This window comes from Pipra filicauda, unplaced genomic scaffold (genome assembly GCF_003945595.2).
Source record: "Pipra filicauda isolate LSUMZ 115617 unplaced genomic scaffold, ASM394559v2 scaffold595_size249610_pilon, whole genome shotgun sequence".
Classification (NCBI taxonomy): Eukaryota; Metazoa; Chordata; class Aves; order Passeriformes; family Pipridae; genus Pipra; species Pipra filicauda.
The window spans coordinates 158,019-179,777 of NW_024104748.1; the positions used below are offsets into that span (position 1 = coordinate 158,019).

Sequence of the window (21,759 nt, forward strand, 5' to 3'; positions counted from 1 at the left end):
GAGAAATATCATTTTTTTACTCATATTGTTGTCCTTTTTGCTGTCATCCCATGAAAGTTAAACAGAGGAGACTCATTCCCTGCTCTGCCTCTGCAGCAGCGTCGTCATCTCTGCCTTATCTCTGTCTTACCCAGCTCTCACACCAACACCTCCCCTAAATTCAATATTTCAGCCTCACAGGCTACAGTTTCACTCAGAGGCTTGGGTGCTTACACAGGTCTTCACTTCCATGCTCAGTAAAGAAAGAAATGCTACAAAACAAAGGGTTTTAATAAATATTTCTTTATTCAAGTCGTGTGTTAGAAAATTCCTACCAAGGGCTGTACAAGTGCTCAGTGCTGGGTGCCCTCTGCACCCCAGGAGAGGGGTGCTGGCATGAGCCCACCAAACAGCCCCTTCAGTGCCTGGGGCTGAGCAGAATTAGAGAATTTAAAGCATTGAAGTCAACCAGCAACGTGCAACTACAGTAACTAAACAGCCACTTCAAAACTGGGCAAGAAGCAGAGTTTCAGAGATGCTGAAATTCAAGGAATTAGAGATTTGGATCCTCTAATGAAAACATTTCTCCACGAGTTGAATGTTTTCATTCACATTTCCCAGAAGTGAATGTTTTCACGCAGGCTCTCGAGTCAGAAGTGAGATTTTTCTGTCAGATCTTTGGCTGATAAACTATTGACTTGAAAGGGCCTGAAAGAGCAGCATAAACCAGGAGTCTAATCAGCTCTGATAAGTAAGCACAGCACAGACTAGTGTGTATTTACAGAGAACTCTTAGAAAGGCTATTTTGAAGTGGAAATCTCTATGATTTGAACTCTAGCACTGATTGTGCCTTATCCTGAACACTTCCTCATGTCCCTGAATTTAAACACTGGCTAAACTGACAAGACCACAAACCAGCAAACTAATCAACTAATGACAGATAGTACACTCCTAATTAAAGGCCACAAAAAAGGGGTTGTAAATGGTTTCATTGGTATGACCTGGTCCACTGACCCCAGGGGAAAATTAAAATGAAGCAGGCAAACTCATGTTATTTTTTCCTGATTAATTTTTTCTTGTGAATGAGCCAGTAAATCCAATATTTTGGGTCATCTGACCCAAAATATTGATTTAACCCAAATTCTTTTTCCACATACATACATGTGGAAATATGGGTTAGAACAGCAGAGCTCAGCCTGCAACGTGTGTGAATTTTGTATCTGTGGCTAAATTAAGTCCAGTGTAAAACCACTGTACTGCTTCATAACTCGGATTTTTGTCACTTTTTCTATTCTTTTCAAGGCCAGGCTGGACAAGGCTTGGAGAAACCTGATCTAGAGAGTGGCATCCCTGTCCGTGACAAGGGGTTGGAACTGGAGGAGTTTTAAGGTCCCTTCCAACCCAAACCATCCTGTGATTTAGGATTGGGTGGTCCTGCCAATAAAGCAGCACAAACCCTCTCACTGCAGAGACACTGCCAACCAAAACTCTGCTCTCCCCTTTGTCTCTGCTTCCACACAAAACTTTCCCCAGTGCAGTGAAAGCCCTGGAGCTCCTGGAGCTCACCCACCCTTCACAGAGCAGAAGCTGTTCCAGAGTGATGATTCCCTAAAAACCAAGGGCTCAAAAGGAGCCCAGTCCCACTTGTGCCCTTCTGTCCTCTAAATGGGGCCCTGAAGAGGAGCAATTCCTGTGCTGCTCAGTGTTTAGAACAACATTTATCCAGCCCCTCAGAGACCCTCTGGACAGGCAGAAGGAGCAGACTCTGGTGCACAGGAGGGAGGGGAAGGAGTTGCTGCTCCCCCTCTCCAGCCCATGCATCGTTTCCCTCAGCTCTGTGTGGTGCCTTGGCTACTGCTCTAGTCCAATTCTCATTTTTGGACTCAGCAACCTGTTGGTCTTCCCTAATTTGACATTATAGGCTACAAAATACACACCCAGACATCCTGGATGTCTGACACCTGCCAGAGCCCCTCTGTTGGTGCCACTGGTGGTTTGATGTGTTGTATCTCTGAGTGATGCAAACACCAGGACCACTGCCTGGCTTTCTTACCTCCCCATCCTGTCTGTCCTCAGACTAAAACCCTGCTCAGGATCTGCTGCAGGAAGCCACAAAAAAAAGTTTGTTCCTTGGGGTGTAACCAAAAACCAGAGCTGGCAAACACAGTACTGTGTACACAGAAAGACTTATTCATGGGCCAAAAATAGTCTCTGGGTACCAGCAGCACATGGGTTTTAGGTCGAGATACGGCTTCTTAAACCATCCAAGTTTTCATCTGGATGCTGAGATTGGATTACAAGGGAAAGTCCCTACCACCCTAGAGGAAGAGTCACACTTGGAGTCAGCATCCCACTTTCAGCTGTACCAAAGCTGAATTTTCTCAAAGTGCAGCACTCTTTCTCCTCTGCTCAGTGATCCAGCCCCCGGGGTTCACATCCATTTGCAACATCTTCATCACCCACTTGTCTTTCCTGGCTCCATCAATGAACTCATCAAGAGACAACTGCCCTGTGGATGAGATGAGGGGGACACAAGATGCAGAGTCAAAAGGGGAGAGAGAAGAGAAGAAGAAGAAGGCAGGAAGCAAATACCATCCGTGTTCCAGATAATATGCTAATCAGACAAGAGCTTGCTTCATTCCCCCACCTGGTTCAGGCCAGGGCTCTGAAAGACAAACCACAGGCTGTGGCCAGTGCATTCACCTGCCCCATCAGAACAAGAGACATGGAATGTCTCAGTAGCTCCCCCAGGCTCCTCCAGGATTGCAAGTCTGATCCTGCAAGCCCCAGTTTGGAACCATTGTCTTTATTCAGGTTATTTGTGCTGGGACCAGGGCCTGCCCTCTGGCTCTTGGGGCTCTCAGAGGATGAGATCTGTGTGGCATCAAAATCCACACAGAACAGTGACTCCTCTGTATTTTACGTTAAAATAACAATAATTATTTCACCCTCCTCCACCAAGTTACTTTTGATTCTATCAAACAGAGCAGAACCAAACCCGGGGTGTCTGAGTAACACAATAGTCCCAAGAGGTTTCTGGAGAGCCACAATCAGAGCCAGCCTGCCCAGCACAGGTACCTCTCATTAGACATGAATGCAATTTGTGCCACTGATCACTTACCATCCCCATTCTCATCCACTAACTCAAATATCCTGTCTACAACCTCCTCTGGGGTGAGCAGTGGGGTCCTGTCCTCTGTGTCCGACCAACACGCCCTCTTCAGCCTGTAGATAGACTGAAAAGATGTTCACAAATTAAGAGAAGAACTGGAAAGTGAAAAGCAGTGAACTCCATTATCACCCCAACACTGTGAAGGTCTTTTTCAAAGGCTGTGGGTTTGACCTCTCTGGAAGGCTCTGCCACTCAGCAGCCTCAGATCTGGAATGAAACCTCTGACCTTACACCCACACAGGCTGCAGATTTACCTCATCTGCTCTTTGAAACTGCTGCCCTCCTGTTTTCCTCACATGTATTGGTCACACCTCGGGGTTCCTTTGCAAAGAACAAAGTGAGAGTTTCACAGATGGGAGAGTCATCTGACTCTACTGGGATTTTTTTGCTAACATCCAAAGCCAGGCACAGCTGGACTTACCCAGCCCTCTCTCTCCCAGGGAACTTGTGCCCAAGCTGCAAGATCAAGCCTGTATTAGCACGTGTTTTGACCCACAGCTTCTGTTCCACTTTGCCACGGGAAAGGGTCAGATTTTATCTACTCCTCCCTTGACAGCCACCTGTTCACTGTCACCTTTACTCCTTAGGCTGAAGGGTTTTGTCTGAAGTCACCCCAGAGAGGGGATTAGCAGTGGCCTTACACAGTTCTTGCAGTTCTTAGCTGACCTCAAGACTAAAATGGGATATGCCCCAGACAGGCTGACCCGATTCCCCCACACCTGGGGCTGCAGGTAACGACCTGCTCACGCTTCCCAGCCAAAATCTGCTTTCCACACGTTCAATTCCTGGTGTGTTCTTGATATTGCCTTTCCCCTGAGATCCTAGAACGTGTGGTAACCACTGACTGAGCCTCCCAGGCCCTGCTGTGCAAGGGGAGCAGCACCTGAGGTGCTCCAGCACAAGCACCAAGGTATTCACATCAAGTAAGAGCACAGGCCCCCTGTGTCTGACTGTCTGCTGAGCCCCAGAGGATGGTTCAGGTTGGAAAAGACCTTCAAGATCACTCAGTCCAACTGTTAGCCCAGCACAGCCATGTTCACCACTAAACCATGTCCCCAAGTGCCACATCTACATGGCTTTTAAATCCCTCCAGGGACGGTGACTTCACCACTAGAGAACCCTTTCAGTGAATAAGTTTTCTCTAATAACCAATCTAATAAGCCTCCCCTGGTGCAGCTTGAGGTGAGTTCTTCCTGCTCTAGCATTTGCTACCTGGGAGAAGAGACCAGCTCCCACCTTGCTAATCAAATCACAGAATCACCCAAGTGCCTCTTGTCAGACCTTCACACAGTCACTGATCAAATCTAAGTGCAGAACTGCAGGAACCCAGAAAGGAACCATTAAAAATGGATTTCTGTACTAGTTTGTGCCTCTCAGTGTGTTCTCACCAGCTACTCAGGCAGAAAACAGCTCCTATAAGGGGCATGGAGTGAAACCCTCTTCCAATGCCATGAATCTTGGTGTGAAGGGGTTGAAAGGAAAGGCAGGGCAGAGATACAGGATCCCTGGACAGAGCAACAAGGGCCAGGCAGCCCAAAGGGGGTATAACAGACCCCCCAGACACCCCACCAGGCTCCAAACCACTGAGCACAGAACCCTTTCACCAAAGGTCAGGCATTTTCCCTCCACCACCATCCTTGAAACCTGATTATCACAAGCCCCACACACATCATTACATTGCCAAAGAACAGTGATTGCTTAAAGAAGAGATGAAGCAATGCCTACTTACATCAACGATTTCCAGCAGCTCAGGTTTATCTATGCAGCCATTCCCATCCTTGTCATACACTTTGAACGTCCACCTCAGCTTGTGTTCCAGTTTTCCTCGCAAAACAAGATTCAAGGCAGCTACATATTCCAGAAAATCAATGGTGTTATCCTGGGGAAACAGAAAAGCAGCAGCTGGATGACACTTAACTGGGTACGAGTTGATAGAAAACTGCTTTGAAAGCCCTAGAAAACCTGGATTGAAATTGCCCAAAAGGGTATTCCAATGGGACAGCTGTTTATTTGGCACTTCAAAGGAGGTTTGTGCCAGCTCAGCAGCACCAGTAGGCACAGCCAAGCCCCTCTGAGGAGTGTGACAGTGGAGGAGCAAAGCAATTCTCCTGCAAAGCAGTGCAATAAGGGGGGGACACCTGTCAAACTGCAGAAATTAGAGATTTAAATGCCCCACAAAATGACCTGATCAGGGAATCACAGAATGATTTGGGTTGGAAGGGATGTTAAAGCTCATTTTCATTCCACCCCCTGCCATGGGCAGGGACACCTTCCACTATCCCAAGTTGCTCCAAACTGTCCAACCTGGCCTTGAGGATGGGGATCAGTGCAGGAGACATTTGCTTTTTGGGGAAGAGATTCTCAATGACCTCAGCTGCCTCACTGCTGAACACCCAACCATTACCCCTTTCCCCCATCCTTCTGTCTGGTTTCATCTTGATTGAGCTGAGGAAGGATTCAACAATGGACTTGTCACCAATCTGAAGAAGGCAGCAAGAACACCCCCAATAAAGGATTTACACCAGGATATTCATCCTCCTAAAAACCTCACCCTGAAGGGATTCAGGGCACTCTAGAATATGGTCCTCATAAAGATCCACACCCTCCCCAGGGCCCCTTTGGCACCTCCCAGCCCTCCCCACCCTCAGCAAACCCCTGGGAGATTTTGGGCTGGGTGAGCCCCTCTCCCCACAGGCACCAAAATGCTCCACAGCCCCTGGGAGCAACAACTGCTTGTGCTGCCCAGAGAGCAGGAAAAGACAATTGAGAAGTTGTTTCCATCTTCTTATTGTATTACCAATAATCCTTTGGGTCGTTAGGTCCTGATCAACTGATTAGATACCCTCAGGATATTCAAACAAACTCCCTGCCTAAATTTAGTGCTCTTTATATATCAGCATCCCTTAAAGACAGGGGGGTTTGTGTTGTTAGGAAAGCTCCTATAAACTAGGCATGGGACTTCATCTGTTGTGGACATTGTTTGCTCTGCACGACTTTCATAACAAAATTTGGGACCTGAACTTTTCTTTCTTTCTTTTTTCTTTTTTTCCCAGGAATGTGGGTTTTTCCAGCTTCAGATTCTGAGACAAGTCTGACCTGCCCACATATTCCATAGGGGTTTTTTTTATCCTTTCTCACAAACTGACTTTTGTTGCCACCTCACTGTGATTTTGCCACCGGTTTCAAAGGGAGCATGAGGGAAATCAGTTTGTCAGAGATGACTGACTTTGTCTCCCCTTCTCCTGTATTAATACACAGCAACAAACAACCCCACAGCTGGTATAGGATCAAAAGATTCAGAAAAAAAGAATTGAACCACTTGGCAAGCATTGCTTACCCATGTCTAGATGAGAAAAGCAACTGTGTGACATAATTTTAAGTACTTAAAATATCCCAGGCCAGTGTTAGGCTGCCTTTGGCAGCAGAGCCTGGGTATGTCTAAACTGTGACTAAACCAGAAAGCCCACTTTTTTCCAGGTGCCTGATGACAAATACAGCAAAGGGAATCAAAACCAGAATGTCAGAATTGTTCAGCATTCCTTTGCTTTTGGAAAGCCAAGCTAAAATCAATATTTTGTTATATACCACCTGTTCATGCTCTATATATATACATATAGAAACACACTTCCTCCAACATATAGCAAGCCTGAGCAGGAATTTCCTCCACTGTAATTCCCCCTTTATCACAGCAGATAAATAATTTTTCCATGTAGCAACCTTGGCTGTTTGAGGACCTTTCAACAACACTGTCTCAAAATGTGACACTGCTAAAATTCAACCTTTTAATCCAGCCTTAGTCCTTTAAGGGGACACTCTGATCTTAATTTGGGTAGAGATTTAGGAGAAGATAAGTCCCTCCCAGGCCAGTGCAGCCTGTGCTCCTCCTCATGCCTCAGTGCCAGGAGGGGTGAGCACTGCACTGAAACACCTGCAAATCCCGGGAAAAGACACACAAATCATGACACAAACAACTGTAAAAACCCCTCACCACTTACCCCGTTCTTGTCAAAAGCTCTGAACATGTTTTCCACGTACTCTGCTGCCTCCTGGTTGTTCTGGACCCCGAAGAACCTCTTGAACTCGTGCATGAAGAGGGTCCCACTGGGACATTCCACCACGAACTTCTTGTACCACTCCTGCAGTTCTGCCACGTCGATCTCTCCTTGCTCCCCTTCAGCGTTGGTAAACTGCTGTCCCATTTTGCAGGCTAAAAAAAAACCAAAAACCAGAAGGAAAAGAAGGAAAACCTTCCCAAATTCCTTTGCTTGTAATATCCTTTAGCTGCTGTTTCCTTGCTCTTTTTCTTCTGGCTGCCTTGTGCCTTTATTCGATGTTAATTCTGCGTGTGGTTATTTCACCTTCTTTTCTTGGTGTTTTATCTTCTTCTTGCCCCCTTCTCTCCCGAGTTCTCACTGCTCCAGTTCCTGGTGCTCACTGGGTGATCTCGGGGTTGCCTCTCTGCACTGGAGCACTCTGGTCTCAGGCAGGTATAAAAGTAACTAAGATCATTAGGAGATTCCCTCCTATGAGCCCCAGAGACCTTCAGATGTTCTGAGCTGTGCCCTATTTAGAAACAAACTCCAGAGGGTCAGAGGCTTTCTATGCATTAATGCCTTCGTGGCAAAGAATTTGAGAGCTGAGGGTCCCTTTTTACACACAGGAGATTTTCAAAGGGGGGAAAAAAAGGATTTTAAGGGAAATAACATTGGGTTTTTTCAATGCTGGCTTGGGGGGGGTGACTCAACTGCTTTGGTGAGATGAGGCATAAGAACAAACAACAACTGCAGGGAGAAAATCTTGAAAAAAACCAAGCACTCCCATGAAACCCCCCCTGCTAATGCATTAATTTAATTGAATACCTGCTATAGGCTGTGCTCTATACAAAATGGGTGAGAGAACCAGTAAATAGGTACAAACACACATTTTCCTCTTATTTTCACATTTCAGTCTTAGAACCTTAAGTTAAAAATAACAGGAACAGTTTATTTCCTTATTTTTAAGAGAGTTCCCCTTTATCCCCTTTTCCCTCTTTAGTGCCTTTATCCATGGAAACACTCCAGTTCCCCCTTCCCCACTGAACTTTGCTTATTGCTTTTATTACAGATACCCCCTGACCTCTGCCTGCTCAGCAACAGCCACAGCTCAGACCCTCCTCTCTCTTTACACCACCCAGCCCTCCTTCCTTCTCTTCCAGGAGCCCACCAGCTTTTACCCACATCAGACCAATTGTTCTGAGTCCAACCATTATCTGTGTCAGCTGGAAAGAATGACCTGTAGCTATAAATGTGCCCAAGCCAGCCTGTTATCTTTATTAAGAGGATTGGAGCAGCATTAATAGGAAACAATGGACTCCCTTATTCTAATGCTGAGGCCCTGAAGGATTTAGGCTGCTCACTTTTTTTGGATCTTCCATTTTTATTTTTTTTTTTGGCTTGGTTTTGTAATAAGAGTCTCTTACAAGGAAGAATACTGGCTAAGAATCAGGCTAAAATTTGATATTGCAGAACAGTAGAGCAATTCATGCTGCACTGGAGGAACAGGGTTTGCTCTGAGTCCACTCACACCTCTGAGTAAGCCATCAGTGATATTCCATGTATATTCCATCAGGGATATTCCTGCAAAATCCAGAGATTTGCAGGAGTACAGTGTAACTTTACACTTTTACATGTATAGTATAACTTTATGCTTCTACATTTTTACATTTAAGTGAACCCAAGCAATGCATGGTTTCACTCAAGAGAAAAGCAAAAAGAGGATATAGACAGTTGAGCAGAAGCATCCCATGGATGGGAAGGGCCAGAGAAGTTGCCAGAAAGACTATTCTATTTTAATTAAAATATTTTTATCAATAATGTAGAGGAATTGTGTTTTCTATCCTCGTGCCTAAAGGAATTCAACACATTCAATGAACTCAGTCCTTCCTTCTGTAAATGCTTCAGCCAAACTTCAGCCCCTGACTCTGAGATCTCTTTTCCACAGCAGAGCAGCTTGAGGTTCTGGCTCATCAGGAAAAATAACAGCAAATCCATCCCCCAGTGTTTTCCTCTCAACTAAACCCACTGGAAAGAAGCCTGTGGCAGCCACAGTGGTGTTTACAAATTATTTTATGTAATTTTTCGAGTCATCTTGTGCAGTATCTGGTGAGGACACGAGTTCTCTCAGGGTCACAAACAGCTCCCAGGCCACAGAGGTGCTGCCAGGACAGGGGTGGGGAGGACTCACCTCTCTTTTCCTGCACACCTGGGGAGTTTTGGATGTGCCCTTTGGAGCCTCCCACCATTTCGTGCTGCTCTCCTGCTCGGGGAGGCTGCCTGCTGGAATGTGAGTGCTCAGAGCACACAACAAGACTCCACATGCCCAGCACTGTTGCCTTGACTCATTGCATAATTTTGTTTTGCCTTAATGGGAACTCGGTGATCTGTTCCCAGGAGAGAAAATGGTTCCTCTTTTGTTTTGATGGCTGCAATCTTCTCCAGCCAGGAACAAAGGGCTGCAAGAGGCCCGGGTTACAAAGCCTGGCTGCTGCTCTTGCAGGTATCATGACACACAATCGTGTTGATAAAAGCAGTGATGCTAATTTGGCAGTGAAATAAAGTAAATCCTATAGCTCCTGGTATGAAAATTCCTCTGCACATCCTCTCGTGGTGGTGTGTGCTCTGCAGACTGCACTGGGGGAGTCTCTCAGCCAGCACAGGGTCACTTTATCAGGGACAGTTTATCAGCCAAAGGATTTCTTAATTTGATTCGAAAAAAACGGTGCAGGCAGAGGTAAATATAGGCAGAGAGAAGTAAAAATAAAAATAATTCTTTCTAGAAAACGCTACCATGAAGAGGTTGGTCCTTTTTGGCTGCCTGAAGGAGCAGCATCAATGCTGTGTATGTTCTGTCAGAATGAACACTTTGGATGATTAGTTACCAACAGGCAACATCTGATTACATGTCCTGCCTAATGAGTTATCCCAGAATTATTACCTATACAGCTCCAAAGCTGTGGAGTTTCCCAGCCAAGAGCATGGAAAAAAGACAGCTTATTTCCTGTCAGCTCAGTCCCAAACATGCTGCCACACGCTCCAGCAGAGCTGGGAGAAACTCAAGAGGGAAAAAAAAAAAACCACCAAACCCTGCAGAGAGCTGGGAAGACTCATTTGTTTGGCATCTGCTGCTGCTTGGGAAGGCAGTGGAGGCTGGGACAGAGGCAGCAGGGTGCTGGCAGGGATGAGGGGACCAACTTCAGTCAAACTGGAGGCAGAATGAGACCCGAGGAGCCCTCCCCTGGTTGTTTTGCCACGTTGCTCCCTTATTTTAAATCCCCCAGCCCTGGCCTGCCCCGAGACCCCTCCTGTGGGTTGAGCATCTCAACTCTCCTTCCAGTGGGCCCAGAAAGAGCAAAACTGTGCCCAGGGCAGCTCCCACTGCTCCGTCAGAGCCAGCCAGGGAGCGCAGGACAGGGAGCAGCATCACTGCTCGTGTCATCCCCAAAGCTCCCCGAGCATCCAACCACAAACAAAGCGAACCTGAAGCATCCTTAAATGTCCCCGTTGTCTCCAGGCGGGAGGGAGGCGTGGACAGCAGGAATGTGGGGAGGATGAACGGCAGCTTTTGTGCTGAGCCATCTGAGGAGAGATCAAAGATCCTTTTATAGTTGGGCTGGGAGTTCAGCCCAACACCTCCCTGTGTCTCTTCCCAGTTGCTCCCAAGATTGTCCATCCCGTTGCACACTTTTATACAGCAGGAACAGCACCAGGGGGGATGTAATATATGTATTATTACATTGCACTGCAGGAGCAGCTGTCCCTTGGTTTACATATTAAAGTACAACCAACCAAACCCATCTCACCCCCCCGTTTTCACTGTCACCCAACACGCTGACCTTGGAGTGTCACCTTTTGTCTCCTGTTTATTGGCAGGAAGATTGTATTATGTGCTGACAAACTCCTGCTAATGTTATCCCTGAGTGGCACTCCGTGCTGAGTGAATGAAGCCTGAGATATTTACCTTGCACTTGGCATCCTGCAAGGCAAACTTTCCAAGAAAAACGTTGAATTGCCTTCTGTGTGTGTGAAGATTTCCAAAATCCTGCACAGCTCCAAGCCCTGAGCTGTGGATGTCAGTCAGCCTTTCCAAAGGCAGGACTCTGCACTCTCCACAGTCATCACAGATGGGAAGGAGAAGGGAAATTCTTATTTTATTTTTTTTTAATTTTTTTTTTTTTCTGGTTCATTGAAACTGGCTGGTAAAGTATTGTGTGATCCTTGAAACCAAGATTCACCACTGAGTCACAGCTCTCCACCTACGAGGAAAATAAATAAGATGTGAGGTTGGAGGGTGGGAGACTGAGCAGGGACCAGGGGAGAGATGCTGCTGAGCCCCTTCCCAGGGGTAGGTGTGATCCCAGACCGGGGATGGAGGTGGGAAAGAGGAATATTTCTTATGCTTTCCAGAGAAAAAACTGCATTCCCGTAGCTTTGTGTTCCTCAGAGGTGACTTTAGTTTTTACTTCATCCCGTATATGGATTTTTATGGATTCATTTAGGACGAGAGGAAATGGCCCCAGGTTGTGCTGGGAAGGGGTTTAGGTTGGATAACAGGGAAAATTCCTTCACTGAGAGGATGGTCAAGCTCTGGAATGGGAGAGCCAGAGGAGTGGTGGAGTCACAGTCCCTGGAAGAGTTCCAGAAACACGTGGATGTGGCGCTGTGGGACGTGGTTTAGTGCTGGTTAATGGTTGGACTGGATGATCTTAGAGGGCTTTTCCACCTTTAATGATTCTGTGATTCTGTAACTCGGCAGAATATGCTTTGAATGGCAAAAAAAACCAACCAAAAAACCCAAACAGGAATGTTTTGTTTTCTTTCCAAAAAAGGAAATTTTCTTTCCCAAATATTCCATTTAAAAGGAAAAAAAAAATCCCATTTACAAGGTAATTTTCATTCCTAAATATCCAACTTACAAGGCAAAAATATACCTCATTTAAAGGGAAATTTTATATCCTAAATATTCATTTTAAAAGGAAAGAAATATTTCCCATCTAAAAAAGAAATTTGATTTCCTAGATATTCAATTTAAAAGGGGAAAAATATACATATATCCCATTTAAAAGGAAATTTTACTTCCTAGATATTCCATTTAAAATGGAGAGGGAGGGAAGTTTTAAAAAGAAAATTTTACTTCCTAGATATTCCATTTAAAAGGAGGGTGGGGGGAAGTTTTAAAGGGAAAATTTCCTTCCTACATATTCCATTTAAAAAGGGGGGGGGGGGAGAGTTTTAAAAGGAAATTTTACTTCCTACATATTCCATTTAGAATGAGGGGGGGAGTTTTAAAGGGAAATTTTACTTCCTAGATATTCCATTTAAGGGGGGGGGGGGGGGGGGAGTTTTAGAAGGAAATTTTACTTCCTACATATTCCATTTAAAAAGGGGGGGGGAAGTTTTAAAAAGAAATTTTACTTCCTAGATATTCCATTTGAAGGGGGGGGGGGATCCCGTTTGAAAGGAAACTAATTTTCCCAAATATTCCATTTAAAACGGGGAGGAGAAACCAGCCTAAAATGAATTTTTTTTCCCCTAAACATCCCGTTTCGAAGGGAAAGGAGTCTCTCTAGAAGGAGGGGGGGTTGGGATGCTCCTTCCAGGTTTTTTTGGGAGGGGGGGGTCCTTTGCTTGCCCCCCCTTCTCTCCCCCCGCGGTGCCCGTGGGCGGGGCGGGCGCTGCGGCTGCGCCGGGCTCACCTGGGCAGGTGAGGGCGGGGCGGGGCGGGCGCTGAGTGTGCGCGGCCGCGGCGATCCCCGAGCCCACGCGCGGGCTCCGCGGGGCGGCCCTAGAGCCCCCGCGGGCGCGGAGCCGCTCCCCGACCCGCCGGCGGCACCGACAGACGGACGGAGGGACGGACGGACGGAGCGGGTGAGCGGCGCGGCGATGGGATGCGACGGGACGGGAGCGGCCGCGGGATCCGCCCTTCGCGCAGCTCCCGGGCGGAGCGGGGACCTGGGGAGGGGGGAGAAGCCGGCAGGACGCGCGGGGCTCAGGGGATGGAAGGGCGGCGGCTCGGCGGGAGCGCCCCGATCCCGGCGGGATGGGCGGGGGGTGGTGGTGGTGGTGGTGGTGGTGGTGGTGGTGGTGCCAGGGGGGTTCGTGCGGCTCCGCGGGCAGCCGGGAGGGCAGAGCCCGCTGAAAATGGCAATTTATGGCTCCCTTCCCCATCTGTGCCGCGGGTTGGGCTGTCCTAGCCCCGGGCTACGCCTTTCAAGTCGGGGTAAAGCGAGGCCTAAAGTTAGGGCGAGGGTGGTGTTTGCCCCCCACCCGCTTCGGTCGCTGCTGTTATCACCCCAAAAACCAACACTGGAACAACTCGTGCCCCTTCCAACTTAATGGGCTGCCGGGCCCGCGGTAGAGGGCTGGGGTTTCCAGGTTGGGCTGCAGGGTCTGGGAATTGGGAGAGTTAATCGTGACTGGGAATTGGGAGAGTTCACCGTGACTGGGAACTGGGAGAGTTCACCGTGACTGGGAACTGGGAGAGTTCACCGTGACTGGGAACTGGGAGAGTTCACCGTGACTGGGAATTGGGAGAGTTCACCGTGACTGGGAATTGGGAGAGTTCACCGTGACTGGGAATTGGGAGAGTTCACCGTGACTGGGAATTGGGAGAATTCACCGTGTTCAGATGTGTTGTGGAGGGGAGAAGAGAGATGTAGAGATCTCTGAAATGTGGGAGCTCTGGGTTCCCGGTGTGGGGAGGCGATTAAGTGTCAGATGGAAATTCAGTTTCTCCGTGGGAACGTTTGTCTTTGTAAAAATGGATACAGATCCATGAGACACAGGGTGATGTAATCAAAGGTAACAAGCAAGGAACGGGGTCTGTGGTGTCGAACCCAGAGAAGACCCTTCCTTCTTCAGAGGCTTAATGGACAAGGTGGAGCAGGAACACGGAATATATTTGGGAGTGCAGGCGGAGAGTGAAAGCATCTGTGCAGCAAAGCCGAGCCGGGCTTCAGGCCGCGTTTTCCTGGTGCACCGTGTGTTTTTGGGCTCTCTGGCACCACTCCAGGGCCCCGAGAGTCACCACAGCCGACCGGGGCTGTCCCTGACCTTGGTCACTGCTCTGCTGTCCTGGGGAAGTGGCTGCAGGATGTTTGCTCCCTTCCCGAGTTTGCTCAAGTTGTTCTCGTCGGGGTGACCGTCTCCTCTCCCAAGAAGTGTCAGACTTATTAAATAATAATTAGGGTACAGGGAATAATTACATCGCTGACCGTGCATTAGCAGCACAGGGATGTGCTAATTATCCCCACACACCATCCAGATCGAGTGGGAATGAAGCGAACTGGAGGATCCCTGGGTCGGGAGTGAGGGCCAAACCTCCCTTGGCAAATCCCAGGAGTAGTGAGAAGACATTCCCGGAGTCTCCGGCATTACTGGACCCCCCCAGCCCCCCCGGATCGAAGTTGAAGTTTGTAAGAGGCTGACTCACCGTCTGAGCCCAGCAATGGGATTCAAGTTGATTTGCTCTCGGTTATTGTGTCAACAAGTCATCGGTGATAAAAGGTCATAAAGCATTGTAATGCCGGGCATTGACAGGCGCTGTCTGGGGCCGGGCCGATCGAGCCCAGCCCACGGCACCCGACTCGTCTGCTGTGAGAGGGGCACTAATTTCTCTTTTTGTGGCTTTGAATTCACTGCCGGCCTTGCAAATGCAGTGTTTGTTGTTAGAAGGGACTGCTTGTAAAGTGAAGTGTAAAAGAGGCGGTGGAAACGAGCCTTGGGAAGGATTTTTTGTTAAAATGCCACTTTTTTTTTTTTTTTTCCTTTCCAAGAGAAGTCCATACGTGCTTTTGCTTTTGATTCCAAGTCCAGGATTAACCTGGACTTTGTGTCTTTGCAAACACGCTGCAAAGTTTAATTCTGAGGGCATTTCTGACATGGAGAACTAACACAGCAGAGTTTCAGGAGCACAGAATAATTTTGATGATTGCTTCCTGATCCTTTGCAACTCCTGGGAAACACTCTGCTAATGTGCCCACACATTTTCAAACTATTATTTAAAGATGATTTGCAGTTGAAGCTGACTATTTTCTTTGTTTAACAGATAGACTAAATTGTGTTTGGATTAATTTTGTGTGAGCACTTGCATCTGAATGGGATCTACAGGTATTTGAACAAATAAAACCTGTTCCTAGACTAGTTCTTGGATAGGATTTTTTTAATCTTCTCCATCTTTGCTACTAGACATATTTTGCAACTCCTGCAGCAGTATTCAGGGCTTATGGCAAAGGTTTTACTTAACCTGTAACTGCTTTATTAATGGGAATATTTGTAATTTCTCACCTCTGTTTCAAGACTTACAAAGGAATATGGGGGATGCAGCTTCTAAGCATGTGTAGCAGTCCCCTGCTAAAATTCAAAGACACTGAATGTTTCCTGGCCTTGCAGAGGGACGGGCGTTAATTTTGTTTGTTTGGCTTTGTTCTACACAAGGAAAATATTGTTGGTTGGCTGCAACTGTGTCGGCAACACGGGGCTACTTAAACGAAAACATTAAGTAAACAGCACTCGATTTTTTAGCAGGAGTGCAGGGCAGACTTGCAGTTCATGTCCTTCTGGATAAACATCCTGGTTATTACAGGTCAGTGGTGTTTGCCAACGATTATGCTGCTTTCAGGGCATTCGTGAAAAAGCCGTAAAATGACTTTGGGAGGCAGGTCTGTCTCTGGGATAAAACAGCCCCTTCCACCCCAGCTGGGCTAAAGCACGTGTGAGTTTTTCCTCCTCCTCGATGGCAGGTCTGACAGGACTGAAAAGGAGCACGAGATCGGCTCGGCCCCTTTGCTGAGGCTTTGGAAACTCTGCTGCCTGTTCTTGCTGTGGCTTGTTCGTGGCTTTATCTCCAGCTCGGGTTCGCTCGGGGCTCGCCCTCCGCGCGCTCGGCGAAGGCAAATAACGCGCTCTGGAAGGTTTAACAGCGAGTTGTTGTCCTTGTAACAGTCCTGGTCCCCGCTCAGTGATGTGTGAGTAACTCCTGCTGGCAGAGGAGTCGCCCAGCTGAGTCCCAATGAGTGGTTTCAATGTGCAGTAACACGAAAAATAACAGCGGTAACCCAGCGGTTTTTCGCTGGACGAGTTCAGGTATTTTTAGAGCATTGGGGTCCTGACTGACCTGGAGCGGTGGGTGAGTGGTTGTCGACCCCTGTCTCTTGCAGACCATGGCGTTGCACCCGCGCAGGGTTCGCCTGAAGCCGTGGCTGGTGGCCCAGGTGGACAGTGGGATGTATCCCGGCCTCATCTGGCTGAACCGGGAAGCGAAGCGGTTCCAGATCCCCTGGAAACACGCGACCAGGCACAGCCCCCAGCACGAGGAGGAGAACACCATCTTCAAGGTGAGGCAGGGCAGAGCTCGGGGCACAGGGACAGAGAGGTGGATTGTTGGCCCAGGAGCTGGACAGGCATCTCAGGAGCTGCTTCCAGGCACATTTTGTCCTATTTATCTGACCTCAGAAAAGCCACTTTGTGCACCTGGATGCCAAGGTTGGCACTGCCTGAGTCGGTGTTGAGTTCTTTAACCCTTTCCAACCACCAAAGGCCAGATGGTGTCTGAGGCCTGGGCTCTGGAAGATTGCTGCTCCTTGTTTCATCTGCTGGGTTTAGGATGTGGGAGCTGCCTTGCTCTTGGCACCAGACCAGTAAATGCTGTTACATAAACCTGAAGAGGTCCCACCACAAGCTCATCACAAGCACTCATCGCTGCTGCCACTAATATTCTTATCCCAAGGGATTGATTATAACTCCCTGCACTCCTTGGAGGAATTTATGGCCTCTATCTTGGAGGCATCTTGGGCTGATAGTCTGATTTTTGAGGTGAGAGAGCCACTGGACATCTGTGGCTGCCCTTTCACTCCATTTTAACCAAGTCCCTTCCTCCTTGGTATGGCTCCAAATGACTTCTGCTATTGAACCTGAGAGACCTAGAAAAACTCTGTGCATGACCCTCTACAGTTTGTACTTTGCATGTTCAGAATTGCTAATGATTTTCTGAAATTTGGATTTCCATCCTTTTTTTTTTTTTTCTTTCTCCTTCTTTTAACGGGGAAGAGCTATTAAAGGGGGGGAATTTCTGTTGTGGTTATCAGAGGAGCTCTGGTTAAGGCTTCTGCAGGAGAAGGGTTTTGCAGTGAATTTGTTTGGAAGCCTTGGTTCCTGATAAAAGCTGCTCTGTGCAGATGGCTGTGGCCTGAGCTCGGTGTACTTTGTCCCCAGGCATGGGCCGTGGAAACAGGGAAGTACCAGGAAGGAGTGGATGAGCCAGACCCTGCCAAGTGGAAAGCCCAGCTCCGATGTGCACTCAACAAAAGCCGGGAATTCAATTTGATGTACGATGGCACCAAGGAGGTGCCCATGAACCCCATTAAAATTTATGAGGTGTGCGACATCCCGCAGTCCCAGGGATCAATCATTAATCCAGGTGAGGGCCCTGCTGCCACAGAGCTGCTTCCTGAGCAGGCATTTGTCCAACAATCCCTTTCCCTCTGTGCATTAACTCTCGAGCTGCCTTGGTGTGCAGCAGAGAGCAGCTGCCATGTGTAAGCCTGGGCTTAAACTAAGAGGACCTTGAACCATATTTTAATACCAGTACTAAGATGAATAAAGCTGCACACAGTTGTGTGCTCTCTGCTCAACAGTCTCATATTGGCAATACTGTATCTTACTTTATCTGTGTCTTACCTTATCAATACTTTATCGTTAGCTCTCTAGAACTATTTATTAAACTGAAAATATCGTGTTGTACAGATCACATTTATCCTTTCACTTATATTTGAAAAATACACAAATAATTATCCAATACTGTGCACAACCAATGTGAAGATTTTATTGGTTTTTTTTCAAGAAATGCATCACAGTGTTTCACGCACAAGAATGTGCTTGTTTTCAGGTTCCACTGGCTCAGCTCCGTGGGATGAAAAGGATAATGATCTTGATGATGAAGAGGAGGAGGAATTGAATCAATCTCAGCATGTCCCTATTCAGGAGACATTTCCATTTCTTAATATCAATGGTTGGTGGCACAGACTAATGTACTGTTGGGTCTATTTATTTGTAAATTGGTGCATGCTTGAAGTAAGATCTTGGTTTATTGAAGAACTGTTGCCTTTTTTTTTTTTTTTTTTTAGAATCTCCAATGGCTCCAGGCAGTGCAGAGAACTGCAGCCCTGAAGCTGTGTGGCCAAAGAATGAACCTCTGGATATGGAAATGCCTCCAACTGCACTGCAGCACGACTTCTTCAGCAGCCCTGAGCTCTGGATCAGCTCTCTGCCAAGTATGTGTGTGGGTTTGTAATAGTGCTTCTGCCCTTGCACTTTAAAAAAACCCCAGTGTTTTCACTTTTTGTCCTGTGGCTGTTTGCTTGTTTGCAACAACTGTGTAGAGTTTGAATGTTCCTGTGACTGTAGAGTGGGTTGCTGCAGTCCAGAAAGCCAACCCTGTCCTGGGCAGCAGGGGAGGAGGGGATTCAGTCCCTCTGCCCCCTCAGGTGAGACCTCACCTGCAGAGCTGCCTCCAACTCTGGGGAACAACAGCACAGCAAGGACATGGAGCTGCTGCAGCGAGCCCAGAGGAGACACCAAGTTGATGAGAGGGATGGTGGAGCAGCTCTGCTGTGAGGAAAGGCTGAGAGAATTGGGGTTGTTCAGCCTGGAGAAGAGAAGGCTTTGGGGTGACCTAATTTTGGCCTTCCAGTACCTGAAGGAAGCCTGCGAGAAAGAGAGGGACTTTTCATAAGGACATGGAGTGGCAGGACAAGGGGAATGGCTTCAAACTCACAGAGTAGGTTTAGATTGGATATTGGGAAGAAATTCTCCCCTGTGAGGGTGGTGAGGCCCTGGCACAGGTTGCCCAGAGAAGCTGTGGCTGTCCCATCCCTGGAAGTGTCCAAGGCCAGGTTGGACAGGGCTTGGAGCAACCTGGGCTAGTGGAAGGTGTCCCTGCCCATGGCAGGGGTGGAACAAGATGGGCTTTAAGGTCCCTTCCAACCCAAACCATTTGAGGATTTCTGTGATTCCATGGTTCCATGGGGTATCTCTGCTGCTGATGCTGAACATGCAGGAAAAGCCACAGTGACAGTTTCTCTCTCAGTGACAGACCTGGAAATCAAGTTTGAGTACCGAGGGAAGGAGACCGGGCCCACGACGACCGTGAGCAACCCGCAGGGGTGCAGACTGTTCTACGGAGAGCTGGGCCCCATGCCAGACCAGGAGGAGCTCTTTGGGCCCATCAGTTTGGAGCAAGTGAAGTTTCCAGGAACGGAGCAGATCACCAACGAGAAGCAGAAGATCTTCACGAGTCGGCTGCTGGACGTTATGGACAGGGGGCTGATCCTGGAGGTCAGCGGCCACGCCATCTACGCCGTGCGGCTCTGCCAGTGCAAGGTCTACTGGTCTGGGCCCTGTGCGCCTTCCTCCACCACACCAAACCTGATTGAGAGGCAGAAGAAAGTCAAACTCTTCTGTCTGGAAACATTCCTGAGCGGTAGGTAACTTCTGCTTCTGGGAAACAGCTTTGGGTGCTGGTCTGGGCACTGCTGGAAAGGGTTGGTCTGGGTGCACTGTTTGTTTTGCTTGTGTGTGGAGTGTGGGTTGGGACCACCATCTCCCTGACTTCCATGGAGCAGATGTGTGGCATAATGCTCATTTAATGCTCATTTAATGCTCTGAAAGACATTGGAGGGCCTTGCTTTTAGAAAAAAAGCTCTTTGGGTACCAGAAAAAATAAGTGATTGAGTATGTGTAAGAGGTGGCAAAGGACAGTGTGTAGGCAGGACCTGGGATGATACAGTGAGGTGGGGTGGGGTGTTTCTAACTGACAGAGGACAACCCTGCATCATTCTGCTTTTCTTCCTAGAGCTGATTGCCCATCAGAAAGGACAAATTGAGAAACAGCCACCCTATGAGATCTACTTCTGTTTTGGAGAAGAGTGGCCCGATGGAAAGCCCAGGGAGAGGAAGCTGATTGTGGTGCAGGTAGGAGCTGAGGCTCTGAGGTGACACGTACAGGGTGGTGTTTGGTCACAGGTTGGACTTGAGGATCTCTTCCAGCCTAGTTGATTCTGTGATTCTGTGCCAGCCTTGTTGGGTTTGGTGTGTTGTCTCTGGATCAGTGCCCAAGGATAGCAGAGACTTGTGGCTTCTGACACTGGGAAAACCCCAGTAGGGCTGGTGAGTTTGGGGAGAGCAAATACAAACATTACACGGGTCGGATAGAATCAGTCTGTGAGTGCTCTTTAGATCATTGTGGAAACCACCCCCAGCATCCAGAACGGGGGATTCCTGCAAAATAACGGGGATATTCTGTGTGCCACTGGCCTAAAACAAATGCCTTCCTCTCAAACAGGTCATCCCAGTTGTGGCCCGGATGATCTACGAGATGTTCTCGGGTGACTTCACGCGCTCCTTCGACAGCGGCAGCGTGAGGCTGCAGATCTCCACCCCCGACATCAAGGACAACATCGTGGCCCACCTGAAGCAGCTCTACAGGCTGCTGCAGAACCACCAGGAGGGGTGGCCCATGCAGGCCCCCCCCCTGCACATGGCACAGCCGCTCCCGGCGCAGTGACAGACCCCCGGCTTTGCCTCCTCCCCCGGGGGTTTTCTTTCTGTTGTACATATAGAAAAGTGTTTCTTAACCAGTGCCTTGCCTACACCTGAATAAACAAAATCTGTAAATCTGGTCATCTTGATTCCATAATTTCGTAGGTGCTTTTGTTTTGGAAGCCCTCAAAGCAGAGGGGATTACAGGAATGCTTCTGACTCCTTCACCCTTTTCAGTTGTTTGCTTAAGCAACCCCTGTGTATAAATCAGATTTTCGATTCTGTAATATTTTTTTTAATCTGCTATTGATACATTGTATATAAGCACTTGATCATTAGAGGGGGAAAAAGAAAATAATCTGCTCTATTAAAGCTGCCTGGAGAATATCACCTTGTCTAGTTTTTTCTCTTTAACTGGGCTGTAGCAGCCAGCTGGGATGCTGATGCTTCTTCTACTGTGCTTTTTTTATAGGGGTGTGTATACACAGGCACTGTAAATCCATATATCACAGAGTTTCTGGGGTTGGAAGGGACCTCTGGAGCTCATCCAGTCCAACCCCCCTGCCAGGGCAGGGTCACCTGGAGCAGGTGACACAGGAATTTGTCTTTAAAAAAAAAAAACAGCTCTGCAAACTCAGAGAAGCCACCTGGAGAAGAGAAGACTCTGGGAAGAACTTAGAGCACCTTTCAGTACACAAAGGGGCTTCAACAGAACTGCAGAGGGATTTTTTTACAAGAGTATGGAGCGTTAGGCCAAGGGGGAATGGTTTTAAACTAAAAGAGGGAAGATTTGGGTTGGATATTGGGAAGAAATTCTTCTTTCTGAGGACCGTGGCACAGGTTGCCCAGAGAAGCTGTGGCTGCCCCATCTCTAGAAGTGTCCAAGGCCAGGTTGGACAGGGCTTGGAGCAACTTGGTCTAGTGGGAGATGTGAGGAGGGGATGATACTTAAAATCCCTTCCAACCCAACCCACTCTGCGACTCTGTGAAGCTGTAATGTCACATCACAGCTCTGCGCGCTGGGCGATGCCTCTGGCC

The 21,759-nt window shown here is 48.0% G+C and overlaps 2 protein-coding genes across 2 annotated transcripts; one reads left to right on the top strand and one right to left on the bottom strand.

The window, feature by feature from the left end:
- Window positions 1–297: 297 nt before the first annotated feature.
- GUCA1B (guanylate cyclase activator 1B) lies at window positions 298–9,452 on the bottom strand. Its single transcript, XM_027725789.2, has 5 exons — window positions 9,374–9,452; window positions 7,147–7,358; window positions 4,881–5,030; window positions 3,101–3,215; window positions 298–2,488 (listed from the first exon to the last, which is right to left on the bottom strand). Exons 1-5 carry the CDS (start codon window positions 9,429–9,431, stop codon window positions 2,361–2,363), a joined length of 663 nt encoding a protein of 220 aa, XP_027581590.1. The 5' UTR covers window positions 9,432–9,452; the 3' UTR covers window positions 298–2,360.
- A 3,493-nt stretch (window positions 9,453–12,945) lies between these two features.
- Window positions 12,946–21,108, top strand: IRF6 (interferon regulatory factor 6). Its single transcript, XM_027725787.2, has 8 exons — window positions 12,946–13,053; window positions 16,344–16,520; window positions 17,398–17,602; window positions 18,071–18,193; window positions 18,309–18,455; window positions 19,271–19,663; window positions 20,036–20,154; window positions 20,525–21,108. Exons 2-8 carry the CDS (start codon window positions 16,347–16,349, stop codon window positions 20,744–20,746), a joined length of 1,383 nt encoding a protein of 460 aa, XP_027581588.1. The 5' UTR covers window positions 12,946–13,053; window positions 16,344–16,346; the 3' UTR covers window positions 20,747–21,108.
- Window positions 21,109–21,759: the final 651 nt, after the last annotated feature.